Source organism: Panthera onca, chromosome B3 (assembly GCF_046562875.1).
Source record: "Panthera onca isolate mPanOnc1 chromosome B3, mPanOnc1 haplotype 2, whole genome shotgun sequence".
In the NCBI taxonomy this organism is placed as follows: domain Eukaryota; kingdom Metazoa; phylum Chordata; class Mammalia; order Carnivora; family Felidae; genus Panthera; species Panthera onca.
In genome coordinates, this window is record NC_138344.1 from 6,066,311 (window position 1) to 6,081,368 (window position 15,058).

The 15,058-nt window shown below is 55.3% G+C and overlaps 1 protein-coding gene across 4 annotated transcripts; it reads left to right on the forward strand.

Moving 5' to 3' along the window:
• Positions 1–1,980: 1,980 nt before the first annotated feature.
• Positions 1,981–14,711, forward strand: PLIN1 (perilipin 1). 4 transcript variants are annotated; one of them, XM_060617654.3, is made up of 9 exons: positions 1,981–2,077; positions 2,748–2,806; positions 5,540–5,744; positions 7,451–7,533; positions 8,860–9,124; positions 9,458–9,630; positions 11,325–11,513; positions 11,952–12,197; positions 13,198–14,711. In XM_060617654.3, exons 2-9 carry the CDS (start codon positions 2,759–2,761, stop codon positions 13,555–13,557), a joined length of 1,569 nt encoding a protein of 522 aa, XP_060473637.3. In that variant the 5' UTR covers positions 1,981–2,077; positions 2,748–2,758; the 3' UTR covers positions 13,558–14,711. The 4 variants fall into 4 exon arrangements, with proteins under 4 accessions (XP_060473637.3, XP_060473636.3, XP_060473638.3 ...); XM_060617653.3 differs by having other exon boundaries at positions 2,045–2,148; XM_060617655.3 differs by lacking the exon at positions 1,981–2,077 and adding an exon at positions 2,147–2,222.
• Positions 14,712–15,058: the final 347 nt, after the last annotated feature.

The following is a 15,058-nucleotide window of genomic DNA, read 5'->3' on the forward strand; positions in this document are numbered from 1 at the left end:
GGGGGGGGGGAGGAGGAAAGGAAATAAACCTGCGTCTTCAAGCTGTGGCTGGAAGATGGACTGCTCCTGGGGGACCATCCTAGGCCCTTTCACCACTTCTCCCCTCTCACCCACATTCCGCACTCCCGGCCGAGGCGGCCAAAGGACCAGCTTTGTCAGCAGAGCTTGCAGGCACAGAGCCCTGTACTCTCTGGCCCAGAGCCACCGCTCCAAAGCCCTGGAACTGCCCTTTGGCCCAGTTTGCTCTCCAGACACAGCCTCATGGATGAATTGCCCTGAACCTTGAGGCGAGGTTTTTAAATGCTTCCATTTTTAAATGCTTCCTTTCCTCCATCACTGTCTTCTATTTTAAAAGGCCCCAGTCCAGGGGCACCTGGGTGGCTCAGTCGGTTAAGTGACTCTTGATCTCAGCTCAGGTCATGATCTCATGGTCAAGAGATCGAGCCCTGCCTCAGGCTCTGCACTGATAACTGCTGATAGCTCAAAGCCTGCTTGGGAGTCTCTCCCATCCTCTCTCTCTGCCCCTCCCCCCCCTCAAATAAATAAACATTAAAAAATAAAAAATAAGGGTTCCTGGGTGGCCCTCTTGGTTAAGCGTTCGACTTCAGCTCGGGTCATGATCTCACGGTTCGTGAGTTCGAGCCCCACTTTGGGCTGTCTGCTGTCAGCGCGGAACTCGCTTTGGATCCTCTGCCTCCCTCTCTGCCCCTTCCCTGTGTTCTCTCGCTCTCTGTCTCAAAAATAAGTTTTAAAACATGATGTAAAAAAATTAAATATAGAAGTCCCAGTCAAATCAATAAGTACTGAACATACCACATATTTATTACTCCTTTTGGAGGCTCCCTGCGTGACTCTTTCCTCCCTTTCCTGACCTCTCATTCCCTGCTTTATTATATCACAGATACAGAATTGATGACCAATGGAGAAAGCTCCATTTCTCCTCACCTCCTGCCCTTCTCTGGTTGCCCACAGCATACAGCTTAGCCGAGAGTCCTCGACAGAGATAATGCGACGAACAATAAGGAAAATAAGTTTGTACCCCCATTATTCATCTTATTATTATTTTTAAGTAAGCTCTAAGCCCAACAGGGGGGTTGAAATCAGGACCCTGAGATCAAGACTAACTGAGCCAGCCAGGAATCCCCCCACTGCCACCAATATCCATTTTAAGAGGCCCTTAGATAATCTGAAAACTGGCTTCCACCATACTCTGTCATCTTTGAAGCCAGGAGCTAGAACTTGGGCCCCCGGCTGGTTTGTACTAAGGAAGGGATGAGAGGTGATAGTTCTTGGTTGTTTGCATGCTTCAATAAGTCAGAGGATCCTGGCCAACACTGTTTCAGACTCGGCAAAATCCAGTTAGCTCTCCCACGGCATATTCTGGTGGCATCTTAGACCGGGTGGAATTCAATAAACTTCCTTGAAATCTAGGAATTTACAGAGGTTGAAACTGCTTCCTCAAAGGCTAGATTGTCAAAGAGTCAACCCCCAGCTCTGGCCCTCTTCTTGAGAGTAATGTATCAGAGAGAGAGTAGTACATTTGGGTGAGCGCTGTTCCTGCGTAGGTTTAAATCTTACTGTTCAAAATTCACTCTTGATAGTAAATAATAAGGGATGAGGGAAATGGGTTGAAAACAGTCCCACAGCACACTCTGAAAAAGGAACCAAAGACTATAGACCTTTAGAATTCATGAGTTTAATGACATATTCCAACACCTTCTTTCTGGAAGACAGGTGGTTTTTTTGTTTGTTTTGAGAACCGGGGGCCAGAAATGTGTTACAGAATGGATTTTTCGTGGCTCTGGAATAATAACGCCTCGGCCTGGATTTCCATCAGCTCTGCAGTCCACCTCCTAGTTGGCCGTATCTCCTTACAGAAGTTAGGGTACGTTCAGGGGGCCCTGGCTCAAATAACCATGACAACTGGCTGACCCAACGTTCTCTTCCTCTCTGCCCTCCTCCAGCTGGGAGGTGTTAGTAGCATTGCCCAAGGCTTCTCTGGAGCAGCTGGAAGGGTTTCTTCTGGGGAGACACTCAGAAGCCTGGGCTCTGTGGGACCGAGGCAGCATCCGCTAGCGTGAGTGCAGGGGCCCAGGAACATCTGCCTTACCTGCTTTGTTTCCGAGAGTTAAAGGAAAGAAGCTGAGGGTAAGGGTGTCCTGAGAATTTTACTGAAGATGAAGAGGCCTGCAGGGAAACCACTGAGGGAGAGATTACTCAAGGTGAATGACCAAGAGTGTAGGATAGATATCCTGGCGCACTAGCTTTTCCAGAACGCTGCTGAAATAGCTGGTTTTAAGAGTGACTGCTTTCTTAGTTGAGCATTCCAGGAAGGACCGGCAGATACGCTTGCTTAAAAAGAACAGAATTAATGCAGAACTTTTTCACCAAAAAAAAAAGACTAAACCTGAAACTTATTCTTTCAGTCTCTTTTGGATCTTCATCTGGGAGCCTCTTCATCTAAAACCTCTTACCTCGTAAAGCTACCCTTATTTCTCATTTCTTACCCTGAACCCTTGTAAGAAACATCAGTCTTGACAAGTAGGCTGTGGGGCAGCTCCTCCCAGTGGGACTCCAGGGAGGGGCCGCTAGTCCTTGACATTCACCCTCCAACCAGATGCCTTCTGTTGAGGGAGCTGGAGCCCCTAGGCAGCCTGGGCCTCGTCAGTGGTCATGAGAGGTAGGGGACTGACCCTGCAAGTGTCAAGCTGAGAGCTTTCTCATGGACCTGGCACTCTGCTTTGCAGCTTGAAGAGCTATGACGGCCATCAACAAGGGCCCAGCCTTGCCGGATGGAGACCTCCCCGTAAGTAACTTGGGCCTTTATGAGAAGGGAGGAGGGGACCACTGAGTGGGGGAGGGAGGACAGGTTCAGGGGATTTAGGACAATATCTGTCTCGATTATATTCACCTTCCATTGACCATTATGTCTTCATTATTCTCACCCTCACTACCTTTTGCAGGGGGCTCTTAGAGGAGGGGGCGGGGAGTGCCTAATGAAAACTAAACACCTCGGAGGAAAGGACAGAAATATTGGCTGAGAGGTAAAGAAGGGAGGGGAAGGGAGCTACTTACTGAGTTCTAAACCCTGATGCAAAAGCCCCTGCTTTGTCCACCCAGGTGGGGTGTCGTTTGAGACGCTGAGCCGCTGTATTCTGTAACTCTGGGGCGTTGTGTGTGTTCTGTGCGAATGGCACCTCTCTGAGTTACACGCGGCACAGCCTGTGCTGTGTATGGGAAGGGGGCCGAGGAACGGTGTTTCCAGAGTTGTGTGTCTAGGCTGGTTTTCTCTGCGACTCGGAGCGGATTGACACCTTCAGGTGTACCTGATGGCTCCGTGCAAGGCCTCTCCGATTTAGGCACAGTTCAAAGAGTCAATGAAGCTTACAAATTGTGCACCCCTATACTGCCCATCTTGTCCCCAATTAGGGGACCTAATTTAAACTAACCTTTGCACTTGGAATCACCACGTTAAGTTTTATATCAAATCATAGAACATAGGGGCACTTGGGTGGCTCAGGTCATTAAGCTTCCGACTTGAGCTCAGGTCATGGTCTCTTAGTCCGTGAGTTCGAGCCCCGTGTCGGGCTCTGTGCTGACAGGCCGGAGCCTGGAGCCTGCTTCAGATTCTGTGTCTCCCTCTCTGCCCCTCCCCCACTCACGTCCTGTCTCTCTCTGTCTCTTCAAAATGAATGGATGTTAAAATCAATCAATCAATCAATCAATCAATCCTAGAATACAGAGGCATAAAATGAACAAGTGGGGTCGGGATCGACCCTCTTTGGCTCTGCCTACAACAACCTCCGAAGATTCTGTCCAAGTGTTAAAATATTCTCGTTTGCAGTCATAATCTTTGTCTAGTTCAAATTTCAAACTCACCTGCAAAATGAAAGCTGAAATGCCGTGGCCTGCTGTTCTGAGTCTCCTTGCTGGGTCTTCTACCTCAGCCTACAAATAGAGAGGCCAGGTCCTCTCCTCCAGAGCAGAACCCTGTAACAGGGACACATCCGACTGCAGAGAGAGCCCCCGCGCCTGAGTCAGACGGGGGGGCTTTCTCTTTTCACTTCCTATGTGGCGGTTTCTGAGCATTCCTGCGAGCGGACAGAAGCAGAGAATACCCCTCACTAGCTGCCACGGCCGCTCATCAATCCCGTGGCCGGTCTGGCCTCATCCACACGCTCGCTCACTCCTCCGCCTTGCAATATTTTGAAGCAAATCACAGGCCATTTCAGGCCTCAGTTGCAATCCTGACTCTGCCACTTACTAGCTGTGTGATCTCGGGTAAGTCACTTCACATCTCTGAGTGTCTGTGTCCTCGCAGGCAAAGTGCTAGACCTCAGAGGGTCGCTGTTAGAATTCAGTGAGGTCTTGTCACCAAAGCACCCTGATCCGTGCCTGGGGTATAATGGCACTGAGGAGACGTTCCCTTGTGCATGACTGGAGTCCACATTCTTTCAAGCACCTGTGTTTGTTCACTGAGAGTCCCAGGCCACCTCCAGTTTAATTCGGTGTAGGTGACTGCTGTGTAGGTGACACGCATTAGTAAGGACATGGCTCCCCGATAACAAGAAGTGACGGTTTCACTATACCCCATGTGCTCAGACCACATCTGGAATGCTGTCTTCAAGTGTGAGTGCATATATTGAAGGAAAGCAGGGGACCAGCAGACCAGGGTGGTAAGCTAAATTAGGATCTGGAGCTATTGAGCACAGAGGAGGGACCGCTACAGGCAGACATATATATTGCCTTCAAATATGTGAAGGGCCAGCCCATGAATGATGAAATAGGTTTGCTCAGTGTTGTTCCAGAGGACAGAGGGTGGAGCAGTGGGTGAAGGCACATTGTAGCTCAGCACTGGCTGTCCAACAAGGGCCACGGCCACTCTAGGAGGGGCAAGACCCATCCAAGGAGACATCTAGAGACAAGTCTGCCAGAGAGGCTATGGGAAGGAGGCATTTTTGCTGCAGAAGCTCCCGGAGATCTGAACTTCCGTGATTCCGATCTAAACTCACCCCTTCTAGGTACAGCCCCGGCTGATTCGTTTATTCAGCCAACATTACTGCGCAGGTTTTAGGCTAGGCACTGGAGATGCAAAGAGGACGGATGGCCGGGAGAGAGACAGGTACACACATGATCGCAGCACCATGTGATGCGTGTGGAGACAAGCCAGGAGGGAGTGGAAGCTTCTGACGTGATGGAAGAGGGTCAGAAGCCTCACAGAACCAGTGAGCCTCAGGCCGTGTCTTGAGGGAGTGGCATTTTGCCCGACAGAAAGGGGCATGGGAGGGCAGGGGGAGAGTGCCCAAGGCGGGGACTGGCATGCAGAGGCCGGGAGGCCACGTCCCAGCAGCTCTCCAGAGCCTGGATTGTGGCCAGGAGAGCGGAGCAGCCTGGCTCTTGTGTTCCCCCTCTGGCCTGAGTTCCTCCTGGGTCGCTTGGACCCCGGCTAGCCTCACCGGTGGGCGCCGTGACCCTGGGCTGCCTTCCCGAGAGGCACGAGAGGGCAGAGGGACAACGTGATTGCCTTCTCTTCTTCCAGGAGCAGGAGAACGTCCTGCAACGGGTCCTGCAGCTGCCGGTGGTGAGCGGCACTTGCGAGTGCTTCCAGAAGACCTACACCAGCACCAAGGAAGCCTACCCCCTGGTGGCCTCTGTGTGCAATGCCTACGAGAAGGGTGTGCAGGGCGCCAGCAGCCTGGCGGCCTGGAGCATGGAACCTGTGGTCCGCAGGCTGTCCACCCAGTGTGAGTCTTCGTGGCCCTTGCAGGCCACCATCCGTCAGTCTGTCCGATCGATAGCTCGCTTGTCTGTCTGCCGACATGTCTGTGCAGCTTCTTGTCTGTCTGACCGCCTTTCTTACCACCTACATCCCATTACACAGATCATGCAGACGTAGAATAGCTACAGATATGGACATACATCTCTTCTCATCCTTACATGTCTCGTCTATCGCCAAGTTGGCATTCTCCTGGGATCACATGATAGGCCAGAGAGTTGGCAGGAGGGGGAATGGGCAGAGCCGTGTGGGCCGTGGTGGGAGTGAAGCCTGTGGCAGACCAGACACCCAGTTTGGCCCCAAATCTGGCGGCAGCAGGAACGCATAGAGTCTGACACACAGGCAGGGTCCCTAGGTGCTAGGGCTGGCCCGGCAGGGCCTGGGGAGCGGGGGCACAGGAAGCTCTCCGGGCCCAGGAGCTGATGGGACCAGCCGGTGACAGTCCATATGGCCCCTGCTCTCAGACCCCCCCTGTTCAAATTGTCCTGCCTTATTTGTAAATACAGTCTCCAAAGCAAGGCGCCCTCTCTCTCTCTCTCTTGCTCTCTCTCTGTTTTTATTCCAGCAAGGTTAACATACACTGTTATGTTAGTTTCAGGTGTACAAGATAGTGATTCACTAATTCCATACATCACCCGCTGCTCATCACAACATCCAAGGCAGGGCTCTTGACAGGGCTGAGGGAAATCCCAGCAGCACCAAGAAGTCTAGGACCTTCCACCATCCTGATTAGAGAATTATGGGTGTCTGAGGATTCTGCCCTGGGCCAGCAGCCTCCCTGCCTACAAACTCTTCAAATAATTTCCCTGGGTCTCATTTCGCCCAATCAGAAGATGGCCAAGTCATCTGGGTTCTCTGCTGCTTGAGAATTTTGTGAAGAAATGTCACCTATCTGGAGAAAGCATATGTGAAAGATTATGTGAGAGAATATAGAACCCGTCTCCATGGTCACGACTGCAGGGCTACATCTTCGGCAGCCCCTGGGCAGTAATCTCCTAGAAGCATTTGCGTCCCCTGGGACTTGCCCTGCTCTCTGGGGACAATTCCTTTCTCTTCCCTGTGACCCTCTTCCCGCTGCTGATCATCTTCCTCCTAGAGGTCAGAAGGAAGGGCAAGGACCGTCTGGGGCCTGGGCTGGCCGTGGCTAGGAGTCGGTCACCTCCAGAACGAAGCCGTGCCCGCCCTACTCCCACCAAGGCCCCCGGAGGGCCCTGCTGCCCCTGCTCACACGCCTTCCCTCTCCTCCTTCGTGCCCACCCAGAGTTCACCCAGAGAGGGGAGGGAGGGCAGGGAGGGAGAGCCCGCTATTTGTTGGTGATTCACAGAGTTTCTGCCAGTTCCTCCTGCAAGGTAGGATCCATTAACCCACGTCTTACGAATGAGGAACCGGAGGCTCGGGCAGGTTGTGACTCCCCCGAGGCCACACTTTGCAGGTGCAGGCTCTGGGCTTTGAGTGCAGACCTGCCTGACTCCAGAGTTCCTACACAGAGGGAAGACACGGGCCTGGCCTCCAGGAGTTACCGCGGACTGGAGGGGCTGCAGGGGAGCCCCAGGTTCCCAGATGCGCTGGAGGCAGCAGGGCTGGGGGTTTTGAAGGCTCTGAGGCACCTTCCCTGGCACGGAGGCCACTGCTAGGTTCTCACGGCTCACCCCACCATGGCCCTTCACTTCCAGTCACAGCGGCCAACGAGCTGGCCTGCCGAGGCCTGGACCACCTGGAGGAAAAGATCCCAGCCCTCCAGTACCCTCCTGAAAAGGTGAGCCCCTTTCCTCTTCCGGAATGTGCCCCGTGTTCCGTTGTCCCGCTGCTCAGGAGGAGAGGGCACAGAGTGACGATCCATGACTGTCAGTCTTTCATTTCTGTGGTAGGCGTCTTTCCAGCTTGGGGGTGGCTGCCGGCTCCTAAGTCCACACAGCAGGCTTCCTCCTCTCCCTGTGGTGCCAAATGAAGGCAGCCTTCCTGGAAAGCAGGCCCCGCCCAGGGGCAAACTCAAACAGGAGCTTGGGGCGGGTCTCACTGCTTCCGATCCCACCACCCCCCCTGCCCTGCCCCATGACACCTGGTGGACCCACACTGGGCCACTTGCTAACTATAGTCCCCTAACATCCTGGGCCACACTCATCAGATCCCGGGACTGCAGTCCCATGTCCTCAAGATCCAGTCCTTTGTGGACCATGAGACTGAAAAGGTCACTTTACCTAGATACACGTGCATTGGGCGTTTGCTAGGTAAGGGCTTTGGGGATAAGCTCCCTCCCACTGACCAACTATCTACTCATCCCACAACTATTTCCTGAGCCCTACCCTGTGCCAGGGGCCGTGTTACGATTTGTGGAGCCCTCCCATTTAATCCTCTTGTCAGCCCTCTGGGACAGGGCAGGGATCCCCTTTTTACAGATGAGAAAGCTAGTGACTTTTCCCTGGCCGCACAGCCGTAAGTGGAGGCCACGTGAGAGCGGGTCTGCTTGGCTCGGAGGCCTGTGCTCTTCACATCTTTCCGGATAAAGGGCACCTTTGTCACAAAAGGGCTCCCAGGCTAATAGGAGAGAAAGATCAATTATTTCGGTACAGAACTGGTAGGGTGAGCAGCCACATCTCTGAGGCAATATAAACACAGGTGGGAATGTGAGCGGTGTTCTGAGGGAAGAACAGAGAAGGCATTAAAGGAGTTTGGGAGTGGAGGTGCCTTGAGTGCATGAGAATCTCAAGACGGGTGTCATCAAGGAGGTGGCCTCCGTGGGGGAAGGATGGTGAGGATCTTGACAGGCGGAAGTGGGGTGGGAAGCAGCCAGGAGATCCATGCACAGGGAGAACTGGAGCTCTTCCCCTTTAAAGCCCAGCGTATTCAAGAGGCCCAGGTATTGGTGCCAGTCCCCGGGGCCTTTATTTTCTTTTTTAAGTAAGCTCAACGCCCAGCGTGGGGTTTGAACTCACAAGCTTGACATCAAGAGTCAGATGCTCTATCGACTAAGCCAGTCAGGCGCCCCTCGCTTGGGCCTTTAATTGAGGCCTTCCTGGGAGCTGGGCTCAGGGCTACCAGACCCACAGGCCTGACCCACCCCCCCCCACCCCCTTTCCCACAGATCGCCTCTGAGCTGAAGGACACCATCTCAACCCGCCTTCGCAGTGCCAGGAATAGCATCAGCGTTCCCATTGCCAGCACTTCGGACAAGGTCCTGGGGGCCGCTCTGGCCAGCTGCGAGCTCGCCTGGGGGGTGGCCAAAGACACCGCTGAGTATGCTGCTAACACCCGAGCCGGCCGGCTGGCCTCCGGAGGGGCCGACCTGGCCCTGGGTGGCGTCGAGAAGGTGGTAGAGTACCTCCTCCCTTCCGCCAAGGAAGAGTCAGGTATCTATCGTTAGGGGGGGCTGGCAGACCTCCCCACCCCCACCCCCCTGGGAAGGGAGGCGCCTACCCATGCTGCCTGGGAATTAGCGACAGGCAGCCAGGACTCACCCAGCCACTGCTCTGGAACAGGGAAGGTCTGGCAAGATATTTAGATGGAGCCACCCTAATATAGCCTCCTCTCCCCATTTGTAAGTGGGGCAAGTGAGTGACCCGAGTCACTAGCAGACTTGTGGTGGAACCAGGGTGACCGCTTTCCAACCCTAGACAGAGGCCCAGCTTCCCTAGCCCCTCTCTGATCAGCTTTCCTCTCTTTTACCCCCAAATCCAACCCAGCCCCTGCTGCAGGACACCAGCAGGCCCAGAAGCCTCCCAAAGGCAAGCCGAGCCTCGTGAGCAGGGTTGGGGCCCTGGCCAACACCCTGTCCCGACACACCTTCCAGACCACAGCCCGCGCGCTGAAGCAGGGCCACGCCCTGGCCATGTGGATCCCAGGTGTGGCACCTCTGGTGAGTGTCTGCCCTGATCTGGCTGACCCTCAGCCTGGGTCCCTCCCACCCGACTCCACCTCTGGTCCTAAGAACATTCCCTCCTCCAGCCTGGCCTGGGACTTTTGGTCTAAGGACAAGAGGCCTTAAGGCGTTTGAGGGCCGGTCCTCTGGCTGCAAGGGGAAAGAAAGGACAGGACATGAACCAAGGGCAAGCCTGCCTTGCTAGGGTGTCTCTCCCTGTCCCTCTGAGTCCCGCCCCCCAAATTCATCCTCCTAGGGGGCCTCCTGCTGTGGACCCTCCTGCCTATGAGGGAGCAGAGGCCCCCGGCTGCTATCCAGACACTAGGGAGTGTCCCCTGTAAATAATCCAGGCCCCAAGCTCCTTCTGTTGGGGAGAGAGCCCTGGCCAGGCTGCATCCCTGACCGCCCCAGATTTCAAAATTTCCTTTCCAGAGGCTTCTCATTTGCATCCTACTTGGCCCTAAGGCAAAGCCTCCTTTTCTAGGTGCACGTAGGGCTATCTCCCCACCATACCCGCCTCCACCTCTGTGTATTTTAGCAGAGATAGACTGCATTTTTTCGTAAGAAACAAAGACCAAATAAAGGAAAATAAAGGAAACACAAACAACATTACAGCATAAAGGTCAGCAAACAAAAGAGCCATTTCTGAGCCATCATTTGGGTGACACTTTTAAAAGCTCATCAGCCCTGGATCATCCATTCAAGCTAATGTTTGCTGAGAACGTGCTGTGCGCCAGCTTCTGTGGCTCCAGTAGGGATACAGGACTGGTAGTTCCCTTCTGTCCCCTGTACTGGGGGGTCATTTCCCAGCGGGGGCTGAGACGGACCCGTGTGCCAGCCTTACGTGTAGTCGGGAGACCCTACTGTACCGTGCAACCTCAGGCACCCTGTTCACATAAGACATACTGGTGTCCCCTGGAGTTGAATAATAAATGTTTGTGGAGCTCCCTAGGGTCCAGAGTGAGCCAAGCTGTGCCTCAAGGGGACACTAGCCCACCTGCCCAAGTCTGTTTCCGCCCATGGGACACTGTGGCCCTGTTGATTTTTTCACTCTTTAAAGATCTCCAAGCAGTAGCTGCTAAAGCCAACCACACATACCCCCTAAGACCCATCGATTCGACCCGCCAGCAGTGAGAGCTTATGTCCCCCAAAAGACACATCGAAATGTTCCTATCAGGCTTTATCCTTAGCCAAGAGCTGGAAACAACACAGACGTCCATCAACAGCAGAATGTGTAAATTATGGCATGTGTACACGGACTTATCACAGGGAAGAGAAGGAGCTATTTTGAACGCGCAAGAGCACAGACGAATCTCACAACATGATGTTGAATAAAAAGCCATTCGTGAAAGAAAACACATTGGATGAGTCCATTTATATGAGGTTCAAAAATGGGCAAAACCAAGGCATGGTGGTAGAGGTCAAAATGTGGTCCCCCTGTGCCACCCACCCGCCTGCGTGGGTGGCACAGGGAGACTGGGGGGTTGAAAAGGGTCTGTGTCTTGATCTGTGGTAGTTACACAGGCGTGTGCTCAGGAAACCTCACCGAGCTGCACATGAACGATGTGCGCACTCCAGGTATGGAAGTTATCCCTCAATGACAAGTTTTAGGAACAGTCTGCTGGGGCCTGACCCTGGGGGTGAGGGGGTCTGCCCCTGAATCCAGCAGCCCGCGGCCTTCCGTCCCTCAGAGCAGTCTGGCCCAGTGGGGCGCGTCCGCGGCCATGCAGGTGGTGTCCCGGCGGGAGAGTGAGGCGCGGGCGCCCTGGCTGCACAGCCTCACGGCCGCCCAGGAGGAGGACCACGAGGACCACACGGACACAGAGGGAGAGACGGAGGAGGAGGAGGAGTCAGACACCGAGGAGAACAAGCTCAGTGAGGTAAGGGGGCGAGAAGCTGAGTGGGACCAGGATGCCTCCGGGTCCCGCGGCCCAGTGAGGGGACGAGAAGCAGAGGCACAGGGTGAAACAGGGTCTCTGCCCCCCTCCCACCCCAACCCCCCCCCCCCACACCGGGGCTCAGAGACGCAGTGCCTGCCTCCTGCACCGCTCCCCTCACTTACACACAGCCTCTGTGCCCCTCCCTCAGCTGACCCGCACAGCAGGTGGGGAGACTGCCAGACTCATTTTGCAAATGAAGAAGCGGGTTCAGAGAGGGGAAGTGACCTGCCCAAGGCCACACAGCTGGTGGCAGAGCCGAGCCTACGGCTGTTTCAATTTGGTGTCCCCCGTTCTTTCCCTTCTAGCTCTGGGGGTGGTGGGGAGGGGGAGGGCCAGGGGAGCCGCTGCAGGAGGTGCTGACCTAGCTCTGGCCCGCAGGTAGCAGCCCTGCCCAGCCCACAAGGCCTCCTGGGCAGCGTGGCCCACACCATGCAGAAGGCCCTCCAGAGCACCATCTCGGCCGTGATGTGGGCGCCCGCGACTGTGCTGGGCTCGGCAGCCAGGATGCTGCACCTCCCCGGGGCCCCTGCTGTCTCCTCTGCCAAGGGGAGGGCCATGTCCCTGTCGGACGCCCTGAAGGGTGTCACTGACAACGTGGTGGACACGGTGGTACACTATGTGCCGGTGAGTCCCGCCCCAGGGGCCTGGAAAGGACGGACACAGCAGCTTTGACTCGGCTGCGGTGGCCTTCCCGTCCCCAATCTCCCTGGCGGTCCTCCGGATCCTCAGCGCCCCAGAAACGTTTTGACAAACCACGGCCTTGACTGGGGGCTCTTGCCAAGAGTATAGAGCCCATGACCCTGGCCTGAGACCTTTCCCCACATGCCCCCTTCTGACCATCAGCCTGGGGTTGCTGGTGGCCCAGCCCTCACCTCAGCAAGCAAGGGTGTGCTGCTTCCTGGGAAGGGGCTGGAGGGAGGTTTCCAGGGCACCCTGGGGGCTGGGCTACGTTCCAGGGCACAGTGGCCGCCCCATCCCAATCCTAGCACCTAGCAGCAACAGGAAAAACCAAGAGACACCAGTACTGTCTGCATGGGCGTCCCCGGGGCCCCTTCCCAGAGCAAGTTACAGGTTGTGTGGGCTCCATGGCTGCCAGCCAGGCGCCGGGCCCCTCGGGGCTAGCAAGGCTTGGGGGGCAGGGGTCGCTGAGTCACTCGCTTTCGAGAGGCAGGCCAGGGGTCCCGGCAGCCAGCCTGTTCACCTTGGGCCCCAAACAGGGCCAGGCCCGGGCACCCTGACCCCGGTGGGGACAACGTGTGGGCCATGCTTAGTGCACAACTCCGCCCCAAGGAAAGGTGGGAAAGCCACTCTCTTTCCACCGAGGGACCCTTGAGGGAGGCTCAAGGTGTCCAGAAACTGGGAGGAGGGGATGCCTGCTTTGCATAAGGGTCTGGCCTGTGGAGACCACTGGAGAGAGAGGGCAAGACATCATTGATCTCCCCTGGGCCCCTCCTTCCCCCCGCCTGTGTCCCAGGGCACTAAAGGCTCAGTCCTACACTCCAGGCGGTGCCCTCCCCCTCGAAGGTCGCTCCTGGGAGGCGTGGATGCGAGGGTCCCAGAGAAGCGGTGGGCGGGAGGCGCAGGGACCGCGGCCAGGCCGGGGCCCTAACACGACTGCCTTCAGCTCCCCAGGCTGTCGCTGATGGAGCCCGAGAGTGAATTCCGGGACATCGATAACCCGCCTGCGGAGGCCGAGCGCCGGGAGGCGGAGCGCAGGGCGTCCGGGGCGCCGCCCGCGGGCCCGGAGCCCGCGGCGCGCCCCCCGCAGCCCCGCGGCAGCCTGCGGCCCGCGCGTAGTCCCGGGGCGCCCCCCGGCCCCGGGCAGGAGGACAGGGCGGACGCGCCCGCCGCGCCGCGCCCGGTCTTCCCGGCGGTGGCCCGCGAGAAGCCCGCGCGCAGGGTCAGCGACAGCTTCTTCCGGCCCAGCGTCATGGAGCCCATCCTGGGCCGCGCGCAGTACAGCCAACTGCGCAAGAAGAGCTGAGCCCCGCGCGTCCGTCCGCCCGGCCCCCGGCCCCGACGGCGGCGAGGCCCCCGCGGGCTCTCCAGCCAAGAAACAAAGCCCAAACTTCCAAGTGAGCGCAGACTTCTTCCAAGTGGGCCCCATTCCCGCGGCATCACCTTCCCAGCACCTTTTTTGGGCTTAGCTGTCAGAACCTATTCTTAAGAAGCATCGGAGCGGCAGCTTGCTTTGCTTGTATGCCTTTTGTTTTTGTTTTTCCAAAGGATTGTCTGACTCGATGTCTCACTTCTTTAACCAGATTTGTTGCCAAATGACGTTTGTTTCCAAAATGTAGATCCAGCATCCGTAGACCAATAGTAAGCAGGAGTTTGTGACCCATGTTTAAGCCCTGAGCTCAGAGACTCCCCCTGAGTATCCGGGCTCTCCGCAGACTCCTTTGAAGGGAGCAACGATTAGGTGCGAAAGCTGTTGTACGTTTCTGTAAAGAGTAGCCTCGCGTTTCCGAGGACCCGCTACTCTTCCCAGGCTGAGCCCCGGCCTGCGCTCTGTAGCGCCACCTTCTGGCTCATAGCCACCTTTCCGTTCGCGTCCTTCTAGCCTTCCTTCCATCTGCGCGTTCACCCTTCCGTCGCCTTTTGACCGCTGGCGCCCTGGTGCTGGGGGACAACGGTGACCTTTCACCTCCTTGAAGTCTAACCTAGACAGACTGTGTGTATGGGCTCTGTGACCACGGTTCATTTCAAGCCCTGTTTTTGAAAAGGGCAGTATTTGGTAAATCTAGGGAATGGATACGTACAATTTAAAAACTCAAATATTGCAAAAGGGTGTGTGTCTTCCTCACTGAGTTCTCCAGTTCCCCTTCACAAAAAGCACTGTGCTGTCAGTCTGTTGTGCATCCTTCCAGGTACAGGCTGTGCGTGTGCAAGCCCACTTTGTACACTCCCCACCTTGTTCACACAGCTGTGGGATGTTATCCTGTAACAATACATCTGAGAGATCTTTTTGTATCCATATCACAAATACCCCTTGCTCTTTTTCACGACCATCCAGTAAGTGCTTCGTGATATAGATGTGCTATCTTTGACTTCACTAGTTTCCTAATAATGGACTTCTAGGTTGTTTCCTTTGTTTTGCTCTTGCAAATAGTGCTACAATAAATGTCTATATACAAAATGCTTTATGCTGATGTGTAGATAATCTATAGGAGAAATTTATAACCTGGAACCAGGACATGCTGGGTAAAAGAGTATGTGCGTTTTAAATATTGTTAGATGATGCCAAGTAACCTTCCAAACCAAACTCAGTTTTTCTTGTTATTGTCATCTGCAGCTGTCAGTCCTTTTAAATATGTATTTATTTATTTTGAGAGAGAGAGAGAGAGAGCGCGCGACTGTGTGTGTGTGTGTGTGTGTGTGTGTGTGTGCGCGTGCCCCCGTAAGGGAGGGGCAGAGAGAGAGGGTGAGACAAAGTCCCAAGCAGGTTCCTCTGTCAGCACAAAGCCCAATGCAGGGCTCCAACTCAT

Excerpts from the sequence above, each read along its gene's own strand:
- PLIN1 (XM_060617654.3), top strand. The coding sequence starts at position 2,759 with ATGACGGCCATCAACAAGGGCCCAGCCTTGCCGGATGGAGACCTCCCC. Across the intron at positions 2,807-5,539 it reads TGCCGGATGGAGACCTCCCC|GAGCAGGAGAACGTCCTGCA; the intron begins GTAAGTAACTTG and ends CTCTTCTTCCAG. Across the intron at positions 5,745-7,450 it reads CCGCAGGCTGTCCACCCAGT|TCACAGCGGCCAACGAGCTG; the intron begins GTGAGTCTTCGT and ends CTTCACTTCCAG.